This window comes from Balaenoptera musculus, chromosome 5 (genome assembly GCF_009873245.2).
Source record: "Balaenoptera musculus isolate JJ_BM4_2016_0621 chromosome 5, mBalMus1.pri.v3, whole genome shotgun sequence".
Classification (NCBI taxonomy): domain Eukaryota; kingdom Metazoa; phylum Chordata; class Mammalia; order Artiodactyla; family Balaenopteridae; genus Balaenoptera; species Balaenoptera musculus.
Genome location: NC_045789.1, coordinates 73,510,956 through 73,534,522, shown reverse-complemented (window position 1 = coordinate 73,534,522; position 23,567 = coordinate 73,510,956). Strand labels below are relative to the sequence as shown.

Genomic DNA, 23,567 nt, shown 5'->3' with positions numbered 1-23,567 from the left:
ACTGGGTTACCGAGTATGTTGACACTTAGTTTTCCTTTCTTCCTCTGTCCAGATTCACAGTCACGTGCTTAAATGCACACAGTATAATGCAGCAGAGAAGAAAAATGTTTAATAGATAAGGTGAAAGGCTTTGCGCCCTCTTCTACAATTATAGCAGAAACGTCAGGTCTGAAATTTTCCATTTCTTGTCATAATTTATCACGACCCAATCAGTAAGGCCTGTTGTTCATGAGCTCATTCATTTGCTCATTCATTCATTCAACGTATTTAAGTGCCTACTATGTGCCAGGCATTTTTTTTTTTTAAAGCTGCAGAAACAGCTTAAAATAAGATAAGGTTCCCTTCTCTCAGGAACTTATTTTCCAGAAGAAAGCAAGATAATTACAGATCATGGTAAGTATGATGAAGTAAAACAGGTGATTGATAAAGTGACTGGCAGAATTCTCTGTGCCTCAGTTTCAGCATCTATATAATGGAGTTGATAATAATACCTACCTCAGAGGGGGGTTGTGAAGGACCTGGTAGTTAATACAAGTAAAGAGCAATGCCTGGCATTCAGTAAGAGCTCAGTAAACGTTAGCTGTTCTCCTCGTTGTTGCTGTTATCATTACTGCTATTGCAGCTTTCTATTGAGTGGTAAGAGAGGTACTGGGAAGCTGAGCTGAGCCCTCAATGAGAAAAGATAAAGGACAGTGTAAACCCAACCGCGGAAGAGCAGGAGCAAAGCCAAGGTGGCAGGAATGAGCTTGGCATTTCCAGGAACATGAAGACCAGTGACAGGGAACAGGGGGAGCCATCAAACAAGAAGCGGCATGGCCAGACTGGGAGAAACAATAAGAAACCTGAATTCATGTCCTTCATGTGGTAGGAATCCACGGAAAAGTTTTAGGCAGGAAGATCATTCTGAGGCTACTGTGACAATTCAGGTAAAAGACAACGGGGCCTGGGTGAGAGAGTGGTGACAGAGATGAAGTAGATGATACAGGATATGTTTTTGGAGGTGGAGCTGGTCTGACCCTCGTAGCCTCTCCATGTCTCTCATCATTTCATCCTGTATGATGCCACATATACCCACTGTCTGATGCTACTCCAACCAAAGCCCAAGACCTGAAAGAAATCTAGGACTTTCAGTATAACAAATGATTAATGACTTCACAGAATTCTCTTTACAACCAAACAACCCTAGCCTTAGATATCACACAGCTTTTTCTCATTATAACATGGTAATCAATAATATTGAAAACACAGGGTCTAATCAAGGAAGGCATTACAGAATCGTGACTGGTCGTACAGACCATGGAGTGAGAGACAGACAGTTTAGGTCCCTTAGTTGTGAGGTATGGTTACCTTAGACAGATTACTTAACTCTGGCTGCCTACCTTCTTTCACAGGATTGTGTGCAGACTAAATGAGATAGTGCATGTGTAGAAAGCACTCAGGACCCTGCCTGGCTCTTCATGCACACACAAACATTCTAGCTACTATTTTTATTGCTGAAATCAAAAAGGTAGACTGTGGGGAGAAGGAACAGGTTTTGTAGTCAGATCTGTGTTCAAATTCAGATTATGACACTTCTACATAACACTGGGCAAATTATTTTATGTCTGAGCCTCATCTGCCTCACATAAAATAGGGTTCATAGGAGGATTAAATGATTATGTTAGCAATGTAGCACAATACTATCACTCAAACGGTTCCTGTCACCGTATCCTCTATCCAGAGATTATAAAGTTAATCTCTCCTTCAAAACACTTGAGGTGGGTAAAACAAAAGTCTTAGGGACATACTGAGGTAGTTACTAACATTAAAAATTTTTTTTGCATAATATTTAAAGTTGTGACCAGTGAATAAATCTAGACAGTAAAATAAATTTTACCCTACAATTTTATAAATTAATATTTAGCAAGTACATGTTTTCCTAAAATTGTCATCTGTATGGGGTTATGTAACAGAAGCAGGGGTGGGTAGGTAGGAGGGAGAAGAGAACAAGACACAAAATCATTCTGTTGCATGGTAATATGGTTTTGAACCATTATGCTTTTGCAGACTCGACTTTTATCACGATTATAAGTAAGGCCGTAATTGGAATCATAATATCTACATTATATCCTAAACATATTCAGGACAATCCAACTATATATCCTTTTACTCAATGGCTTCTAATATTAGACACTAAAGAGACCATGTTAATTGCTCGCATTTCTTCAGCTAGAATGAATTCTTTAGACAACAGTCTAATAAAAGAATATTAACTGGAAAACTAGCCAGAGACTTCAGGGGCACAACTGCAGAACTTAGGTGTGATTAAAGTTAGGTGCTAGTTAGTAGGAAATTATGAGCATTACCCATGATCCTTTCCAAGGTTTAATATGTTTTAATTTTGTTCCTTGCGAAAAATAATAATAAATTACAAGTCCTCAACTTATAATTTTTTTTTTTGGTTCAAGTTTCTGGAGCAAAACAATCTTTGGCTGAATAATTTAGACATTTGTATTTTATTTATTTTGCTTTTAGTGGTTACCATATAGATTGTTTATTTAATTAGAAATACAGAAGCAGTTACTAGAGCTACAAAAGAGATTTGAAATCCCATGTTCTGCATTGTTGGAGCAGAACAGTCAGTTCAAACGTTCAGTTGTGAGCCTGACAGCAGCTGTTCAGACAGAGAGGGAACAAAAGGAAGGAACCACCACTCTGGAAACAATGAACTCGGTCCTTTAAAGGTTAAGACTTACATACTACAGTTTCAAATATGGCACTGAAGAAATAAACACCTTTAAAAGCATGGAAATTAAATAGAAACTATTCAGCAATGCATCTCAAATTTCTAGACCATGACTGCAATAGCCAGAGGGGAAATGAAATTTTCAATTGCATCAATACACCTTCCCTGTAGCGAATATTGATTCAGGCTCTACGCAGTGAACATCTGTTGTTCATTCCAGCTCAGCGTCTGCTTCTCCTGAAAAGAGTCTTTGGTTTTCCTTGGAGAACTCCCCTCCCCCAACTGTAGGCAGTCTTGAGGGACTGGTCCATCAAAATACCATTCCCCTTTTTGACTTAAAGGTGGGCACATGAGCCATGCTAAGCTAATCACAGGCAACTTACAGTCTAGACATATAAAAACGCTAATAAGCATAGATAAGACAGATTCTGTGGCATCCGAAAGTAACTGTCCATTAGTCCAGCTGCCTTGCATGCTCCTTGACCTTCCTGTAAAAGCTTTTCATTTGATTCTGGGAACTACTCTACCTACTTAAAAAGATTATGCTCAGCTTCCATAGTGTGGAATTTAGGCAGAGGCATTTCAGTCCTCTGCTGGAAGCCAAGTCCTGTCCCACTGCGCATCTAATTAATGTAGGTAGGCATTGACACTGGACCCGGACCTGGCCTTTCTTCTTCTTCAAGGAGCCGAATCCTGTTCTCTGTCCCCCAGTCACTAGCTGGCTTTTCTGCTCTGCATGGAACAATGACCTGGAACCACCTGGAATGCAATTACCCTGTCCCCCAAAATATCATGAGGCTGCCTGGAACCCTCCCCAACAGGCCCTACTTGCTAAGATCTCTGATGTTAACAGCTGCCTTATCCAAGCCCTGAGTCCAGCATGTTCTGGGATATCTAGGGGTTTCCATCCTAAGGAACTTGTACAACAGTCAAAAAGCTTCCCACATTCCCAGCTTCCTCTCCTTTACCTTCTTGTTCATGCAACTGTGAAGCTAGCTCATTACCCTCAAGCCCATTTAAGTTATAAGAAAAAAATCCACTTATCCTGATGATGTAAAACATGGTTAACTGCTTCAAAAAAAATTGTTCTTCATTTTACAAAAGAGTTCACTCCACCCACTCCCAGGAATTCTTCTCAAAATGATGAGGATGAGGAAACTTCCTTCTCATGTGGAGAACTGCTGATGGTCAAAGGGCCAGTGAGTACCGGAGCCAGGATAATATTTGGAAATCGATAAAGTCCAACTCAGTTCTAACACTGTAACACTACTGGATGCATTTACTCATTCAACAGCTAAGCTTGACCTGGTCTCTCCCTCTGACCCCATTTGTCCTCTACTGGCCCTATTTTACCTCAACACAGTTTTTCCAGCCACGACGTTCCCCTACTTCATGGCACTGTAGATGCTATTACATGTCTAAGCAGTCTCCCTGACCATTCTTTCTTGAGGTGTCACCTACAAAAGTTTTGAATATACAGTGGTCTTTTGAACACTCCAATATTAATCTTTTGACCTATATTCTTAGGTATATAGCAACTGACTTATGCACTGAGAACAGGACAGGCATAAGGGCACATGTGTGTATCTATCAGGTACTACTCTAATATGGAGAAGTAACATAAATAACACTTCAGGGAAGTCCCTTGAATGCAATAAATGTTTACTAAATTTTCTATTTTAATATAAGGTATCCAAAAACTCCCAGAACTTTATAAACTTGTCCCTATCCTGATACCCACTAATATATCTTCCTATCAGGACCTGTCATTACCATACATGGTAAGCGATATTTTTCTGTGTCTTTATGGGAACTGATCTAAAAATAAACAAGTGTAAAAACATATCAACATTATTCCTTGTCTAAAAGAGGAAAAAAAATAATGGCTTAACACTTCCTGCACTCACGCTGAACTGCAACAAGTTCCAAAAGTAGCACTACAAATTCTAAGTGGTAGACACTGAAAAAAGTATTCCTGACATTCAGAGGAAAGGCTAGCCTTAAGCAGTATTGCATGGAAACCTATGCATGCCTAGTGTTGGGCCTCACACACAGTAAGCACTCAATTTCTTCTGCTGCCAGCTTTGGATACTAACCTAGAAAAATAATCATCTCAGGCATGCTGAGTTACTGCAAATAATAATGAAAACACTTATGAATGCCAAATCATGCTTAAGAGGAAAAGGAAGAAGAACAATGAAAGATAAAAGGAATATAATGATATCCCCTTGGGGATATCCCATAGATTCTTTGGTCAGTCAGCAGACGTAAGTGGTATGTTCCCAATATAGATAAAACATTGGCATAGAAACAGACTGCACTAGCAATTGGGGGTTTCGACCACCAGACATCCATCAGGCATCTCCTAGAAGGCTCAATTAGCTAAAAGCATCATTGACTTGTCTTGGCGGCAAATTCGTCTCTTGAGAAGGTACAGGAAACAAGCTGAGGAATTGCTAACTATGGACTGGATTCTAATCAACGCAGAAGTGATTAAGCTAGTAGAAAACATAACTGTACCAAAGAGCTTTTGGCAGTCAAAGAGGGAAATACCAGGCTAAGCAAGACATGTGTTCTAGATTTCAAGAGGATGTATTTCAAGTTAGCATCAAGACCCAAAAGGGGTAGAAAGAAGTCCGGAAGGCTGTCTGAAGTAACATGCTGACTAATTATGAAAGGTCCTGTCTAGGGGGAAAAGGGAAGTGTGGTCAAAGAGACTATTGTTGCAGCACAAGAAGTCCCTGAACAAGGAAAAGCAGATAAAAAGATCATGGGAAAGGTTGGAAATAGGCTTACATGTTTAATAGCGAATAATAACAGATGTACAGACATCTGAAAATGGAGGAAAGGTGTTTTAAAAAATGTTAGAGATTACAAAAGTGTTTTCTTCCTTCCTTTTGGAATACAAGGAATTGATGGGATAGGTCTGCTGCCTGCAATAGATGGTGTAATGTTAACGGACAATAAAAAGCAGAACTCCTCAACTCCTACTTCTCCGGCTTCACTTCATTCTCCATCAAGGATAATCATCCTAAAACTAGGAAGGTTGGAACAAATAGCTGGAGGAACTAAAGCAAAAGAGAAGGTAGGGAATTATTTTAAAAAGAAAAAAGACAAGGTAGCACCTAGCTGTTCTAAATAGATTCATATCTTGTAGCATGTGTGTGTATGTGTGTATACACACATACACAGCATTTTAAAATCTATAGAACCATGAGAACTTGCAGAAGAATTAAGTGAACTGTCATGAACCGCAGAAGAACCATGGTGAATGAGAAAGGTCCCAACGTTCTAAAAAGGAAAGTAGATGGATCCTGTACATTATAAACTACTGTTCATGAAAAGGGCAGTCTAGAGACATGCTTTCAGAGTTCACATATTTATATAATGAGATCTACAGCTTCTAAAGGATTTAAGGTTAATTTCTGAAAATAATTCAGAAGTTAAAAGGAACATTTCCCTTTTGTATTGAGAATTCAGTTAACATTGAGTAGGGGTTTGTTGTTTTTAAAGTGGTGTTTCTCATACCCAAGAGAGTAAAAGGAATTTTTCCCCTATAAAAAAGGTCCTTTATATTAACTTAAACTTGAACGATAATGTTATTGGCCAAATCCTTAGCATTTTGAACTTCAACAGGTTAGACTCACCCTGTTCCTAAAAAACGGAGACACTGGATCCCATGATTAGGTAACAATGTGGATTCACAACTGGTTGACAAACATCCACAAGGGGACTCATACTGGAGCTTTCCTTTGGTTCCCCCCTTCCTACAAGCCCTTCTGAAGCAGTCTAGTCTGGGGCACCCTTGGCTCTTGCCCCTCCTCCCCTCTCCTGGCCTAGTTCCCTGGCCCTGGGAGTCATGATCAACAGGCGCACCTGACCAGCAGGGACAACTGGACTTCTTTCTGAGAAAGCGGACTTGTGGTCCAGAGACGCAAGCAGGCAGACTCGGCACTGAGCAGGGACCAGGCTGAGCCTGGAGAGTTAGGCTGGAGGCAGGTCGCGGCACCCCGCAATGAAGCCACGTGTATGGTGAAGGTGTGAAGAGAATGGAGTAGATATACAGAGAACAAACCAGGGTAATACCGGGCAGAGTGAGAGAGCCCAAAGACTGAGTCTCATGAGGCTCTGTTATGATGCAAGGGATCCCTGGATAGTTAAAGTAGATGCATAACTTCCGGAGTGATCTGGAGCCAGACTGCCTGGGTCCCAATGATAGAATAAGATAAGGACATACATGGCACGATTAATAAACGTGCAGATGACATGAACGAATCAATTCAGGAAGGTTTTGAGAGGTTGAATAAATTGAACATCCTATACTAAGGCCTATAAAAATCAACTGTGCAAATATAATATGGGGACGTTTGGCCCAGCAAGACGTGTAGAAAACAAATGGTTTTATCACCTTTATTGCTTTCTTAGCAAGAAAGAACTTGCTAAGAATTAGAACCGTGTGAGAATGGAAAGGGCTGTTTTACAAGGGGGCGTGATTCCCGTCATAGAGCTCGATCAGGAGTTGGATAACCAATTGGAAAGGACTGTACCAGGGACGGCGTACACGTTCCCTCCAAGTCTAGAGTTCCATGATGCAATCTTCCTAAAAAGATTTTTTTTTAAAGACAGTTATGAGGTCATCAGAGAACCACTAATATAGTGCCAAGGCACAAGCAAGCTTTAGTCACTTTGTATATGGAAAAAAAGAATTATTGAATTAGTGGATAAAAATGCTTGCAGGGTAGGTAACTCCACTAACTTCACTAGCAACGCATTCATAGGAAGATATAACTGAATTATAGTTCAGAATAAGCCAGCTCTTGAAACATACTGGAAAAAATAATAATAAACAACTGTGAAGTTACCTGAATTATTACAACTTTTATTTTTAGCGCTATTGATGCACTTTATAACAACGACTGGTTCCAAGACTAGTCCTCCTTTTATCAAAAGAAGCAGAAGCATCCAAATAAAATCATTTTGCTGCTGTACTGTTCTCAGAATGAGTCAGTGGAGTTTGATGGGCACCTGCTTATCTCCATTGTGATTTTGCAAGAGAGAAAAAAAAGTTCACCTTTTTAAAAACATTGTCTCAAGTGTCAAAAACACTTAGTGAAGAAAACTAAAGCCTACCTGCTAATTTGTGGTTTTGGAGAAAGTCAGTGCGGCACACACAGCAACATGAATCACTCACGAGCAAGAACCAGCTTTTTACTCTATAGAACCAGACACTACCCAGGATCAGGAAAGAGGTGACACTTTCCTCTGCCTATTGATGACAAGCAGTGTCACAATCTGGCATGTGAAGTATCCAACAAGTCCAGGAACCCGGCTAGAAAATAGGACATCCCTAAAGGAGCACTGGAGAAGTCCACCACGCCCAACATGGACCCTGAGAGCAGGCGTGGCTCTGGGATGGCTCGTGTGTCATAAGCACCTTGGGGCAGTATTAAAGAGCCCACCAAGACTGGTTAGGCAAGTCAGGCTCAGAGAAACAGGAGTCACCGGCACAAAAGCAAGGAAGGCACAGCTACCTTCAGTTTGTCAGGATGTGGCTCAAAAAGGAGACCGAAGCCTCCACTCAGCAGATTATACCAGGATGCGTGAATGACAGCGGGTGGGCTGCAAAGACTTCAAAGACCCAGCACAGCGCTGGTTGACATTAAAGCAATGACACCTACACATGCGTGCAACTGCCATCAGCCCTACCCAATTCACAGGTAGAACAAGAACGATGAGAGGACGGATTGCACAGCTGCTTCGAGAACCTTCTGACACCATAAATAAAAACCACCCAGCACAGAAAGAGCCTCGTAATGCAATGCTTGTGCCACCACACGCTACCACCACTAACCACAAACATGATATCAGCCCCTTAGATTTGCTGGGGTATCTGTGGCCACTGCTGAGCAACGTGCAATGGGCCTGGACATGATAATAAGAAAACTCCGGAGATTTCAAGACCACGCCAGCATGTTAAAAGCTCAGCTTCCAAAATCTGAACAGCTTGATCTTATTCCCAGTCACACACCAGATGCAAATTCAAGTAACATTTGCTTAGCATCTACTTTATAGCAAGTGCTTTAATTTTCCCCTCTGAAAGATGTCCCTGCAGTGTGGAGCACCTCAAGAGTCAAAAGAACACAATGATGACATAAAGACTGTTATCATCAACTCTGATTATGGAGTGAAAAGTCCCAGCAATAGAATGATCAATGCCCAACATTATTCCATACAGTTCTTAGATGTCTAAAATCCATAGAAATGAGGAACAGGTTAAGACACTAAAAGTTATGTTTACTGAATTTCTAAAGAATACTAAGAGAAAAGGAAGATGGAAGAAGTAGATGGAATTTAGGATAAATGCAATACTCTTTCCAAAAGAATTAAAAAAATGTACGTAAACATACATATTTTGGCACATACGGATCTTCTCACTCTTTTCTAAGATGCGAGGAGGTTTTCAGTCCTTTGCCCCAGTGTTTTCCTATCTTAGTAAATGGTGCCATCGTTCTGGGCTCAGGGCCCAAAACTTTAGTCATTCTCCACATCTTTAACACTCCACATCCTATCCATCAGTAAAGCTATTAGATCTACCTTCAAACTATTGATATATCCTGAATCTGACCACATCTAATCACCTCCATTGATACCCAGAAGTCCAAGTCACTGTCATCTTTCTTTGTTTCAACTTCTACTCCCAAGATGAAATCAGAATCTCTAGGGGCGGAACCCAAGGATCAGCTAGTTTAAAGCTCCTCAGAAGATTCCAATATGCAGCCAGGCTTGGTCTACTCTCTAGTCAACAGGCAGATGATTAATGGGTAGATATTATTACTCTTTTGGGAAAGGAAAACAGGAGTCTTAGAGAGGTGATGTGACTTGCCGAAGGCCACACAGCTCAGAAGACCCAAAAGTCAGATATCACTCCAGGCCTATTGGGAGTCTCAAGTGCCTTATTTCATTTTCTCTCCGGTCAGTTATTTACAGGGCAGTAGCTTAAGATACTGAGGAAAGTGGGACAGCATTAAGTGAGTTATAGTCTCAAGTTCTGTTACTGTGTCACACAACAGATGTACTCTACTCTTCAAGTGGCTACTATATCAAATAGTCTGGTACCAAATAGACTAAAGACACATGAAGTATAAACAGTAAAGATGGTGATTCTATTAGCTTGTGTCAATAGAATTAAAAAATAAAGACAATTCCAGCTGAATATATGGAAGAATGTCTGAAATCTTATAAAGAAAACTATTAATTCAGACTGAGGACCTTGGTACATATTCAGACTTAGTTAAAATTAAACCATAGAAAAGTAGTTCACTCACCAACCATAAGGATAAATTCCACAGAGAAAGTCACTTAATAAGATCAAGGGGGATTCAGCTGGGTACCTGGGGAAATTAAGAGGGCCTTCTTCCTTCTTTGCTAATTATATTCACTTGGAAGTCAACAAAAGGCCAACTCATGTAATGATTCTTTCATTGAACTTTAAACAAAAACACACGAATAAGCCGCCATCTGGGGCTAAACTAAGCCAGTGATTCAGAACTCCACCCCCCTCCCCCAATCAAATCCTGGCTTTCTAAAAAAGACTTCCATCTGTAGAGTACAAGTAACATTATCACCTAAAAAAGTAAGTCTAAATGCAAGAAGAACGATAAAGATAGAAAAGAATATAAAATAAAAAAACAATCCCACAAAGGTTGGACACAATACACTTGATCTAAAGCACCGTGGGGCTTGTTTTCTACTCCTCAAAGTTTGAAATAATCATCACGTCCTGAAGCAGACCCCAGCACCTAACCATGAGGCCACAGAGAAATCACAATGGCTAATTTGGGGCTCGTGGTAAGTTTTGTGTTTTCTGTACATTAACCTGTAAAAGACCTATCAACATCATGATGAGATAAATTAATAATTGTAAACTAAAGAAAATAAACCCCTTGAAAATAAATGCAGCCACAGAAGTTTCAGAGACTTTTACCAAGTTAAGGTATTTCTTCCAGGTGCAAGTAACTATACATATGTAGGCTACAAATACAGGATGTGTAAAGAGATTAATTACAAAAGTAAGTAGGTTAGCAAAAACTAGAAATGACACTGCAGAGAGGCTCATATTCATCAAACTCCCAAAGTAGATATAGCACCAGTTAAAAATAAACTGAATGTGTTTACTCTTCATTTGGTTGTACTGAATTAAATGTTTAATTCAGAATTTTAAAGTCTTCAAAACCAAATAACTGAGTATCATCGTATGAACTTTATCATTTCTGAGGGGAAATTTAGAGAAGTGTAATTAGACACATTAAGTAACTGGGCAACAGACAAAAAATCTACCAAAAAAATATCCATACGCTCTTGGTTTCTTGGCTGGCAATCTACATGACTTTATACAATCTATTCCTCCTCCTCTCTGCAAACAAGGAAATTCAAGGATCTACACCAGTGTTTTTCCACACTACTGCACATCAGAATTACCTGGAAGGTACAATATCAGTGCTTGGTCCATATGCCCAATGGACCAGACTGACTGATTCCATTGGTCTGGGATGGGTCCAGGCATCAGTACTGTTTAGACAATTCTCATTTGATTCACTGTGTAGCCAGTGTTGAACATCACTGATGTACACATGATTATAAAACTAACCACATCACACAATCCTTCCACTGCCCTGACCACAGTGGACACACTCTGCATTAAAGATGGCAGAGTCATTCTTCCTCACATCGTTTCTCTAACCCTGACTCACAAATGTGGGGGAAAAAAAGTTATGAAAGTCGAGTGAGTCCACCTGAGAACATTCATCACAACCATTCTGGCATTAATGGTGGACTGAATCCAACTTAAGCTTAAGGTATAAAACGACACATCAAATTTGGGTAAAATCTATAGAGAGAGATCTGTTTCATTTCTTTGGTCAGGGATAGGACATGGTCTGATTTTAAAAGTAGAGTGAGACAGACGAGAAGAGGCTGGAAAGGGTCAACTAGTCACAGCCATCAGGATGACAATATGGCAGCAGAGCAAGGATCCAGGAAAATGGTCATGGACTCAGAACCAAATGGTGCACTCAGAACCAAAGAACTCCGACATGGGGCGACGAGCGTGTCCAGAGGAGCTGGCCAAGGGCAACAATGGGGGAAAGTGAAAGCAAATGATATTCAGAGCCCTTGGCAGCCTGGTTTGCACTGAAACTCCTCACAAGTGCAGAACCCTGGAGTCAGGGACCAGAGTCTCTCTCTCAGAGCAAGGCAGGGCCCCCAGTTCCGGAGCTCTAAGTTGCTGTAACAAGCACTCAAGAGTCAAGGAAATGGTGACAGGGTGGTTCAAGCCACAATCCTTAAACTGCTAAGTCATAGCTCCTTAAAAGTCTCCTACTGCTAAGAATTTCAGGGCTGGGGCAGGGCTAACTATATAGGGGGGAGGGAGGGAAAAGGGGAAAAGATGGGCTGCAGATGCTAGAAGGAGATTTCTTCTAAACCAAGTTGGCTTTACTTTAAGACCAGAGTTAGCCAGTGACCTAAACCAATTACAGAAGCTCAACTATTCTAAACTGGTGTCAGAACAAACCATCTTTCTGATTCACCCCTGCAAACCAGTTTGCTTGCTTCACTCATGAAGGCCAGTCTTGTATTCTAATTAGGTCTGGCCCACTGAACTGGTTTCCTGGTCCAGAGCCTAGATTGCCTTTGGCCTTCTTAGCAACAGTCTCTGCCTAAACTGTCACCTGACTAACCCAGTCCCATGAAGTACAACCCCAAATGGATCAAGATAAGTCATCTTCGAAGATGGCTTAGGCGAAACAACAAAGAGGCTCAATTCAAAACAACCACTTCCCTTTGCCCAGTTAATTCAATGTGTAAATGACCCATGAAGCCAAGTTCTTTAGTCCTCTTAGATGAACAAAATTGATGGCAACGATGTATATAAAAGCATAGTACCCGAAGTTACTATCCTATGTACACACATTTCATGTTAACATTTAAATGAAAACTAATAGGAAGGTAGGGCAGAATGGTTTTATCAAATCTATTTAAAAAGAATTGTTTTTAATGGGACCAAAACAACAGGCTTCAAAAGATGCCACAATGAACTTACATAAAACCTCTAAATTGCCACGAGGGCTGTGTCAAAAGCAGTATTATCTAAGCACTAACACATTGTTTTGAGGTTTTATGAGGACACTGGAGAAGGTCTTCTGTTGGAAAGAAGTAAGTTAAAGGCTTAAATCTCTACTTAAGAGAGAAGTATATCTACACACGTACTTTTAATAAGCTTACTTTGAGCCTCATTTCCGTTATAAAATGTTATATTCTAAAACACTCTAGTAAATCCTTACATGTAAGCCCAAGCTAGAGGTATAATCTACAGCTGTGCTGTCCAGTAAGCAGCCGCTAGCCACGTGTGTCAACTGAGCATGTGAAATGGGGCTAGTGTAAATTGAGATGTATTGTAAATATAAAATATACAGCAGATTTAGAAAACAGTACAAAAAGAGAAGAATGCAAACTATTTCATTATTAATTTTTATATCAGTAACATGATGAAATCGTATTCTGGATATATTAAGTTAAAGAAAATATATTATTAAAATTAATTTCACCTATTTATTTTTACAATGTAGCTAGAGAATATTTAAAAGTACATATGTGTCTAGTGCTTATGGCTCACATTTTATTTCTCTCAGTGCTGATCTAAGGCATGAATGCCAATTTGATAATAAGTAGATTTTACAGAACAATTCATTAAATCCCAGCTGGTCTAAATTCTGACCCCTAACCCTAGCAAAAAGGATAAAAAAGAGCAATATCTTGGCTATTATGTAAGGGCTATGTGAAACCTTAGAAGTAGTAAGTTGGAACCCGAGTCCATAAAACTTCAGCACATAAAAATGAACAAACCTTGCTGAAAAAAGTAGTGTAACCAAAATATACCTGGTCAAGTCTAATTAATTGAAAACCTTGTTTAAAAATACTTTGCTTTATGATATATAATTTTAAAACCTACAGAGATGAAAATTAACTGAAAAACTATTTAAAATAAAAGAATTCAGACTGATGGTCAGTTTCAAAATCAATAGCTTCCACCTTACATGTGCTAACAGTCGCAAGTAAGAACATATAATTTTAGAAAGGACCCCATACACAATATCTTCATAAAATATAAAGTATAAATAAAATAAAAACATAAAATATAAAATATAAATCATCTAGGAATAAATCATTAAAATGCACAGGATTTATAACTGTAACTATATACATGAGAAAATACCAAAAAAAAGTTAAAAGATAAACTATGAACAGAGAAAACAGTTAACGTCTTTAACATATGATAAGCTCTTAAAATTCAATACAAGACAATCTTCATAAAGGAACTTACAATGAATAAACAATTCAGAAAAAAATAGAAATAATTATTAAACTAATCAAAATGCATTCAACCTTATAAGTACAGCAATGTAAACGTAAAGAGTTTTTTTTTTTTTCATCGTATATTCACAAGGATAAAGAAGACTATCCGGTGCTGGAGAAGGGGTAAAGGAATAGGTACTCTTGTTCATTTTCAGTGAGGCTGTAAACTTCAATAATCTTTCTTGCATTTTTTTGCCCTCATTATAAAAAAAAAGGTACATACTTTTGCCCCAGAAATCCCTTTTCTCAAAGATTTTCACAAAGAAATAATCAGAAAAGTGTACAACGATGTATAAAGGTGCTTATTCAAGAGTTTTTTTTTAAACAACTTTAAATGACCTAAATACCCACCCACAGAGGATTCCTTAGTAAATTATTATACAATAACATGTATAATGCTAAGCTGCCATAAAATTCATGATCTATGCATTCAATAAATAACTACTGAGGCCCTACTAAGTGCCAGGCAGTGCTCTAGGCACTGAGGATATGAGTAGTGACGGTAGACAAAAAAAATTCCTTCCCATGGGAGAAGGTGGTCAAAAGTACAATACAAACTTCCAGTTATAAATAAGTTCTGAAGATGTAATGCACAGCATGGTGACTACAGTTAACAAGACTGTATTGTATATTTGAAGTTGCTAAGAGAGTAGATTTTAAAAGATCTCATCACTAGGAAAGACAGCTGTAACTATGTGAGGTGACGAATATTAACTAATCTTATTGTGGTAATCATTTTGAAATACTGTATATACAAATATCAAATCATGTTGTACACCTTAAACTAATATGATTATGTATCAAATATATCTCAATAAAACTAGAAAAAAAAATTAAAAATCCCATCCTTTGTGGAGTTTACATAAACTATATTTGATAGGCAAGGATGCCCATGAAATACTAAGTGGGGAAAAAAGATTAAAAGTAATGTGGAGTCTGATTTTTCTTAACAAATAAATATATTTCTCCTCTCCTGGAAAATAGCTGGAATGGATTAAATGTTAACACATATATTAAATGATTATATTTGGATGGCATCGTTTGGGGTGATTTTTACTGTCCTCTTGACACCTTTTTGCCACGTGAGTTTTCTTCAATGAGCAGGTGTTACTTCTACAATCAAGAGAACAAATTTAAGCTCTTCTATTAAAAACAAACAGTTACCTGTTCATCTGACAAACACGGAGGGCGACTATATGGCAGGCAAAGCTTTAAGTGCAGAGAACACAGCAGTGAACGGATCACAAAAAAATCGCTCCCTTTGTGGTGCTCAGGTTCCAGGAGGAAGATATCAAGTAGGTCTGATTATAACGCATCTGTAGGTCATCTCATCTCTAGGTCATAAAATTCATGCAAGTCAACCAATATCTGAGCTCCTACTATGCCCCAGGCAATGTCCTCAGTATATCAGTAAACAAAACAGACAAAAATCTCTGCCTTTAGGGAGCTGACTACCCAGAGGATGAGAGCACTGAAAGATGTGGGTTCCAGTGAGGAGTAAAGAATGAAACTGTTGCCTTTACTCACATTCTAATGAAACTATGTGAGTAGAGACCCAGGCAGCAAACATTTCACGAACTTCAAAAGTACACTCTGATCTCTGCAAACTTTCCTATGGCTGTAAGGTAGGCAAATGATTCAGTTCTCATTGTTTTTGAAATGATATAATGAAAAAAAAGAAAAAGAATGATGCACTATAGACTAGAAAACCTAAAATAATATCGTTCTGCCACACTTAATATCTCCGGATGACACTAAGCAAAATGACATGTATTGGGAATTCTCAAATATTGATCACATGAAGCATCACTATGCTCACACACCCTCTCTGTGAAAGAGCGTCATGACAGTTGTAAATCTTTTAACTCATTTCTATGGTTACTTTGGGGCATTCTTCATTCACTACACCTTTTTGTCCCACCATTCAATTAGCTGGCTTGCGGCAGATGCATAATACATGCTTGCTAAAGGAACAAAGGATCTTAGTCATCTTTTACTTGGACAAATGAAACAGCCTTCTAAAAGTTTCCTTTTAACAATTCTTGCAGAAATTATCTCCATGCTCCTTTTGTTATCTTTTAAGTAAAGGAAATGTAGTATTCTTTATCATTACAAACATTTTAAAGGTGCCATTTACACAGACCAGTCTAGGAAAACCGTCCCTAGACGATTCCTAGATTTATCACTTAGCACATGTTTTACATAATCAATGCATGTCTTACATTTTAGCATAATACTTCAACAGAAGAAAATGCAAACCATTGGATAGGTATGTGGTTTTTTTGTGTGCATTTCCTTAGTTTCGAATAATGGTCCTTATTTTGTAAATTATGAGCTCTAGAACACCTCTTTTATTCAAGCAAGAGCCTTTTACAATCTGATGGTGACTGTGCCTGTCAGTTGCCAACCCAATAACCATTTTCCCTTTTTCTTTTAGGAATAAAACACTGAGTAATGTGTCAGATAGAAAACTCCATTTCCCAGCTTCCCTTGCAGAAGGGAGCCAATGCAAAATAAGCATTAGTCTTTGTGCGGTACTTCAAAGAAAACCCTTTGGTCTCACACCCTTCCTTTTTCTTCCTACCTGGGACTCCTACACAATGGCTGGAACCCGGCAACCAGATTATGACTTTATGGAAGTTATATACTAAGGATGATGAGGCAGAAAGACGTAAGGAGCCCATGTCCCTTACGATTTTATGTAGTAGACATAGCTGACCTGGACTGCCTTCATGTTAGTTTTACAAGACTGAGAAAATTCTATTTGTGTGAACTGTTATTTCAGTCCCTGTTTCTAGGATTCCTAATGCTGAATTCAGAGACTTATTTATTTAGCTGGAGTAGAAAGTGAAGAGACCTGTAATTCTTATCCTTCTGCTTTATCTAGTCTTGTGTTCTGGCAAATTTATCTACTATCAGGGTTTCAACTATTATCTCTGAATTGAGATTCCCATTTGATTTCACCCATATCTAACCTCCAAATTTCAAAGTATCCTCAAAACATGTCCATTTGGATGTCCCCCAATCACTTCAAAATTTGAAGTATATCTTCTCTTACTGTACTGACCCTCCTTCTCCATTTCCTTATACTTTTAAAGATCTTCCCAATCAATCAGGTTCAAGACTATAAAGCAGAGTTCCTTAAAATGTTTCACCTGCACCAGAATATTCCTGGGCAGCTCATTAAAGAATGCAGTCCCATGGCAGATACTCACAGAATCGTCGTGAGGCAGCCCAAGAAAACCGCAGTTTTAATGGGATACCTGGGATCTTGTAACTCATTAAACTTTGAAATACTTGCTTCAGAATCTTCCTGAGTAGATGATCAATATTCACTATGTCCCATGACGTGACCTTTGTCACCTCATTTCCTACTCTTCTCCCCCTCCCTTTTCCTTTAACACTCCTCTCTCCTGCCTTGGGGCCTGTCTGGAACATTCTTTCCCCAGATTCCCACCAGGCTTCTTTCACCTCCTCCACCTCAACTTTTCAGTGAAGGATAGCCTAACCAACCTATTTAAACTTGCAATTCATCCACCAACCTTATGTATCTTACCTTTTCTTTATTTTTCCCACAGCACTTACCACATAACAAAGTCTATAATTTGCTAATTGGTTGTGTTTGCTTTGTCTCTTGCCTCACTAGAATGATAGCACTTCCAGGGCAGGGCTTTTTCTATTCTGTTTGTTCACTGATGTATCTCAAGTACCTGGAACAGTACTTGTAGGAGTTCAACAGATCTCTGTTGAACACGTTAACGATTTACTGAGAAATATCTCTAATTCCTCCCTTCCCAGTCTCACTGCTCCACTCCAATACTAATCCTGGCCTTTGTCATTTTTAGACTTTTTTAAAAAACAACAGAGTGTATTTACAGTGTCATTTCCTCCAAACCATCCAACATACTTCCAGGCTTATCTTTCTAAGACACTGTTTGGGGATGTCACTCCCCTATAATGATTTGGCTCCTAACTGGCCCTGTTAGAAGTATTATACATTGGCCTCATGCTTGCATGAGAATTGAATTAGATGAACTCTAAGATCCTTTTCAAATATTTGATTCAAAATCCAAATGACTCATCTTGGCATTTAAAATGCTCTGTAATCTAGAAGTATTTACTTATCCAAATTTACATCCTATTCCTTCCAAGTTTCCCTTTGTTCCTGGCCAGTTTCTTTAAGAACTCTCAAATAAGCCACAGTCATGTTCACTGCTTTTTCAATTGGTTACTCTCTACCCTCAATGCCCTCCTGACTACTGAAATAGATGGCATTATCTTGGAAGCTTGGCACTCAGACTGTGACCTGCAGGCCAGCATCACTCAGCGTTACCCGTGAGCTTGTCAGAAATGCAACTCCAGCCCTACGCATTTAGAAGCTGCATCTAACAAGATCCCCAGGTGATTTGTGGGCATCTTAAAGTTTGAAAAGCACTGCGTGAGCACTCATTTCAAATCCTTTCTCAATGGAATGTTTTGCTCGGCAGACCTCGTGTTCTTATGTCTGATCTGCCACAGCTCTTTGTTACCCATAGCAGGCGCGCTGTTTAATTAATAACATCCCCTCTTAAGCTATTTCTTTTTTTAAAAAAAATAAATTTATTTATTTATTTATTTTTTGGCTGCATTGGGTCTTCGTTGCTGTGCACGGGCTTTCTCTAGTTGTGGTGAGCGTGGGTACTCTTCATTGTGGTGTGCGGGCTTCTCACTGTAGTGGTTTCTCTTGCTGCGGAGCACGGGCTCTACAGCGCAGGCTCAGTAGTTGTGGCTCACAGGTTCAGTAGTTGTGGCGCACTGGCTTAGTTGCTCCACGGCATGTGGGATCTTCCCGGACCAGGGCTCAAACCCGTGTCCCCTGCATTGGCAGGCGGATTCTTAACCACTGCGCTACCAGGGCAGCCCCAGACTGTTTATTTCTTATTTCATGGAAGTTCTTTCCCCTCAATTTGGTTGTAAAATAGCTTGCACACAGAACAGCCATGCATCTGGCCAATCTGAATGCAGGGAACATGACCCCATTCAAGTCACTTCAAGGAAAAAAAGAGCCTGTTCTAAGGCTACTTGGGAATGGGACTAAAGGAGTCAGGAGGGAGGTGCCTCAAGGGACTGGCCACCCTCTCTCACATCTGTGTCTCTCTGCCTCATTCTCTCCATCCGGTTCATTTTCTCTCCTATCTTCCTCTCTTCACGCAGTTTCTGTTTCCTCATACTAGCAGCATTTGCACAACCTATTACAGCCAGCCATTCTCTCCTCTACCAGCCTATTCTCCTCTGTCCCTTTCTGCTTCAACCTTCACTCTAAGCCTCTAAGCTTAACTCTTCCCATGGGAGAGATGATCACCACAAAGCATCTTTCTGAGCCAAAACACAAGGTTTCAAGTGTTTGAGCCACCTATGGATTCTCTGCTCTTGGGTCAGGAGCCTGCCGTGGTCCAACCAACTGAAGCCAAGGACGCTGCCGTTCAGAACAAGGCCTTTAGGCAGCAGGAGCTGTCAAAAGAGACTATTCCTTAGGAAAGAAAAGTGTGGGCAGGGCAGGCAATGAGCCTCATCGCCAGCCCACAGGGTCATTATTGATGTTGTCCTCACCACAGTCCAGAGCAACATGCTGAGCACATAATAAACTGAACCAACCAACACGGGGGGTAAGGGTCATTCACCAAGTGCCACTATGCCCCTGACACTGTGCTGGATGCACAGGGAATACAAAGATTAAATACGAACCAGTCATTGTTTTCCCACAGCTGTTAATTCAAATGTGTCACTGAACTAGCTACTTGACCTCTGACATGTACCTCAACCACTTGGGCCACAGTTTCCTCAACTAATCAGATGGGACCATCTTCACCAACCTCCAGGAGCACTGTAAGGTCCTATAAGGTAATCTTTGTAAAAATGCTTTGAAAACTATACATGCCAATCAAAAACAATACTGTAGCCTCTCAGTACTTAATGAAATCCTCTCATATGGCATAGGTTTTACATTATTTTCTGGTCCTTTCTCTTTTCCCATTTCCCATGATATAGAATCCATCAACTGTTATTATTTGAAAGAACAATCCCAGTATTACCACTATATTTTCATTACCTGAATGGCTCACTCAAATGATGATTAAGAAAATTCATTCACTATTGTCAAAAAGACAACAAACAACAAGTGCTAGTGAGGATGCAGAGAAAAGGGAACCCTCATGAATTGTTGGTGGAAATGTAAATTGGTGCAGCCACTATGGTAAACAGTGTGGAGGTTCCTCAAAAAATTAAAAATAGAGCTATCATATGATCCAGCAATTTCACTCCTGGGTATTTATCCAAAGAAAACAAAAACACTAATTAGAAAAATATATGTATCACTATGTTCATTGCAGCATTATTTATAATAGCCAAGATATGGAAGCAACCTAAGTGCCATCAGTAGATGAATGAATAAAGAAGACGCAGTGTGTGTGTGTATGTATACATATAATGGAATATTACTCAGCCATAAAAAAGAATGAAATCTTGCCAGTTGCGACAACATGGATGGACCTAGAGGGTATTATGCTAAGTGAAATAAGTCAGAAAAAGACACATGCTGAATGATTTCATCTATATGTGGAATCTATAAAACAAGTGAACAAGCAACAGAAACAGTGTTATAAATACACAGAACAAGCAGGTGGTTGCCAGTGGGAATTGGAGTTGGGGGTAGAGACATAGGTGAGGAAGATTAAAAAGGTACAAACTTTCAGGTGCAAAATATATGAGTCATGGGTATGAAATGTACAGTGTGGGGAATATAGTCAATAATTATGCAATATCTTTGTATGGTGACAGATGGTAACTAGACATTGTGGTGATCATGTTGAAATGCATAGAAATATCGAATCACTATGTTGTGTAACAGAAATTAACATACTATTGTAGGTCAATTATACTTCAAAAACAAACAAACAAACCAACTCATAGAAAAAGAGATCAGATTGGGGGTTATCAGAGGTGGGGTATGGGGGGAGGGGAAATCAGACGAAGGCGGTCAAAAGGTACAAACTTCCAGTTTAAGATAAAAAAGTACTAGGGATGTAATGTACAACATTACATGAAATTATATATGAAATTTGTTAAGAGAGTAAACCCCAAGAGTTCTCATCGCAAGGAATTTTTTTTTTATTTCTTTAATTTTGTATCTATATGAGTTGATGAATGTTCACTAAATTCATTGTGGTACTCATTTCATGATGTATGTAAGTCAAATCATTATGCTGTACACCTTAAACTTATACAGTGCTATATGTCAAATATAGCTCCATAAAACTGGAAGAAATAAATAAGAAAAAAAAAGAAAATTTACTTCACTCAGAAGTGTAAAAAAAGAATGTACACATTTTTAGTGCGTACATTTAAAGACAGCACTATCATTTATCCAATGTGCATCTATAGGTGCCCTGTATATTTTTTCATTATATTACAATGACAATAAGAATGTACTAAATCCCTGTACACAGGTTAGTTTTGACTCTTGTGTGGCCTTCTCCCCAGAGCAGTTTCACTGAGTATTTCCTAAGTGCTGTAACCAGAAAATCATAGCTACTAGAGCTCAGAGCCCCCATTTTTAACATGGGGACTCTGAGGAGGAAAAATAATAAAATGGCCTGTCTCAAACCCCTATAATCCAATTCTCCTAAAATCTGTATCTTTTTTCCTAAAATCACTTTACCACTTGCCAAACATTAAAGGGGGGAGGGGGCGGGGGTGAAGGATGGACATCAGCGATGTTGTGAGAACATGAGCCACCCTTTATAGGATTCAAGTATGGGTTTATGTGACAGAAAAATAAAACAAAGCTCCAGATATGCACTGTTTTGGCTTCGCCATGAACAAAATGAAAAAATATTTACCAACTGACTGCCACATGCTAGGCAGGATGCTGAGGGCTCATCAGAGGATGAAGACAGCCTAGGCCCTCCAAAAGCTTACTGGCCTTTACCCTCGGGCAGCTGTTGCTCATTGCTGACAGGTGTAGCCATTCAACATCTGGCCCTGGGTGGAGCAAAGAAAACAGCTTCCACCTTGCTAAAAAGTCCGCTCAGCTGGCCAAAATGCAGGTATCAGGTAAAGGGAAAAACAAAACCTCAGACGGGAGCTGGGTGAGACTCCGCTGCAGGAGGCGGAACTGCAGAGATGTATCAGCACCGGCGGAGCGCCCAAGCCCAATTAAGGCTCCTCCCGCTCGGAGAGGCGAGGGGCTGTGGATCAAAAAGGATCCTGCAACCTGGGAAAGGCAGATTCAATTCCCGGGGAGCCGTGATATGGGAGCCGCAAAAAAGGTGGGCGGCTGGCTGGGGCTGTGCTCCCTAGAATGGAGAAGCAGAGTGGAGACAGAGTGGTCTGTGAGCTAGTGGGCAGGGAGGTGGGCAGGGCGAGAGCGCAGAGACCCAACAGTCACGCTGCCGTGTAAAGCGAGCCTTGGGGATCCCTCCGAGGACACCAATTTCGGGGCTCTGCAGCTGGGAAGGGGTCTGCGAGGGCACTGAAGGCGGCGCAGGGAGAAGGGTTCGCCAAGGACCAGGCGGGACAGCCAGACATTGCTGCGGGAAGAGGTGAGACGGGACATCTCTTACCCGACACACACACACACACACACACACACACACACACACACTCACACCGCCTGACCCTCGGCTGGCCCCGAGCCGCCCCCGCGCGCGCTCCGCACCCAGCTTCGCGCTGCGGCAGCTACTCACCCTCCGCGCGGAGCGGATCTCCGACACCGGTCCTCCGCATGGTGGGCATCGCGGGCGGCCCACCGCAGGTGGGTCTTCAGACCAGACTCTGCACCTGTCACGGCGCCGCGCGGGCGGAGGATCTGGCTTCCCCGCGCCGAGCGCTCAGCAGCCGCGCGGGCCCAGCCGCCACCCAGGACAGTGCCGCTGCCGGGCGAGCCCTCGTGCACCGGCGAGAGAAGGAGGAGGTAATGAAGGCGGCGGCCTCCGCAAAGCTGAGCGAGCTCTGCCTGCCTCCGCGGAGGAACGGCGCGGCGAGGGGCGGAGCTCGGGCGTCGGCACCCAGGGAGGGATCCTCAGCGTGCCCTCTCACTCGCACAACTGCAGCGCTGCGGAAAGGCGGGAGAGGGGCGGGGAGAGACTCCGGAGGGCCTCCTGCGCCCCGCCCTGCTTTGGACCGTACCATCCCTGAGGGGGGAGGGGAAGATGCCGGCCTCCTCCACCACAGGCGCCCTCGTCCCGCCCCGTGGCTTCGGCTCTTCCTGTCTTTTCTCAAGCTTTTCTGATTCTTCCAAGTCTTGGCCGGAGCGGAAGGGGTACTGTGGCTCCTGCATCCTTGCAAATCCTCTCCCGCCACCCTCTAGTTTTAATAACAATGGAGTCGCCCGTGGTGCGGAAGTGGTGTTGGGTCTGAGCGGGTTGGAGAGCGGCGAAAGGCCTGGGGCGTC

General features: G+C 40.8%; 1 protein-coding gene across 4 annotated transcripts in view; it reads right to left on the bottom strand.

Annotated features, from left to right (window-relative positions):
• Positions 1-22,993, bottom strand: part of ATP8A1 (ATPase phospholipid transporting 8A1) — a 236,182-nt gene extending 213,189 nt beyond the window's left edge. For all 4 annotated transcript variants that reach the window (XM_036852631.1, XM_036852633.1, XM_036852630.1 and 1 more), the window contains exon 1: positions 22,861-22,993. In XM_036852631.1, coding sequence (XP_036708526.1) covers positions 22,861-22,909 — 49 coding nt within the window. In that variant the 5' untranslated portion in view covers positions 22,910-22,993. The remainder of the gene's footprint in view (positions 1-22,860) is intronic.
• Between the last annotated feature and the right edge of the window lie 574 nt (positions 22,994-23,567).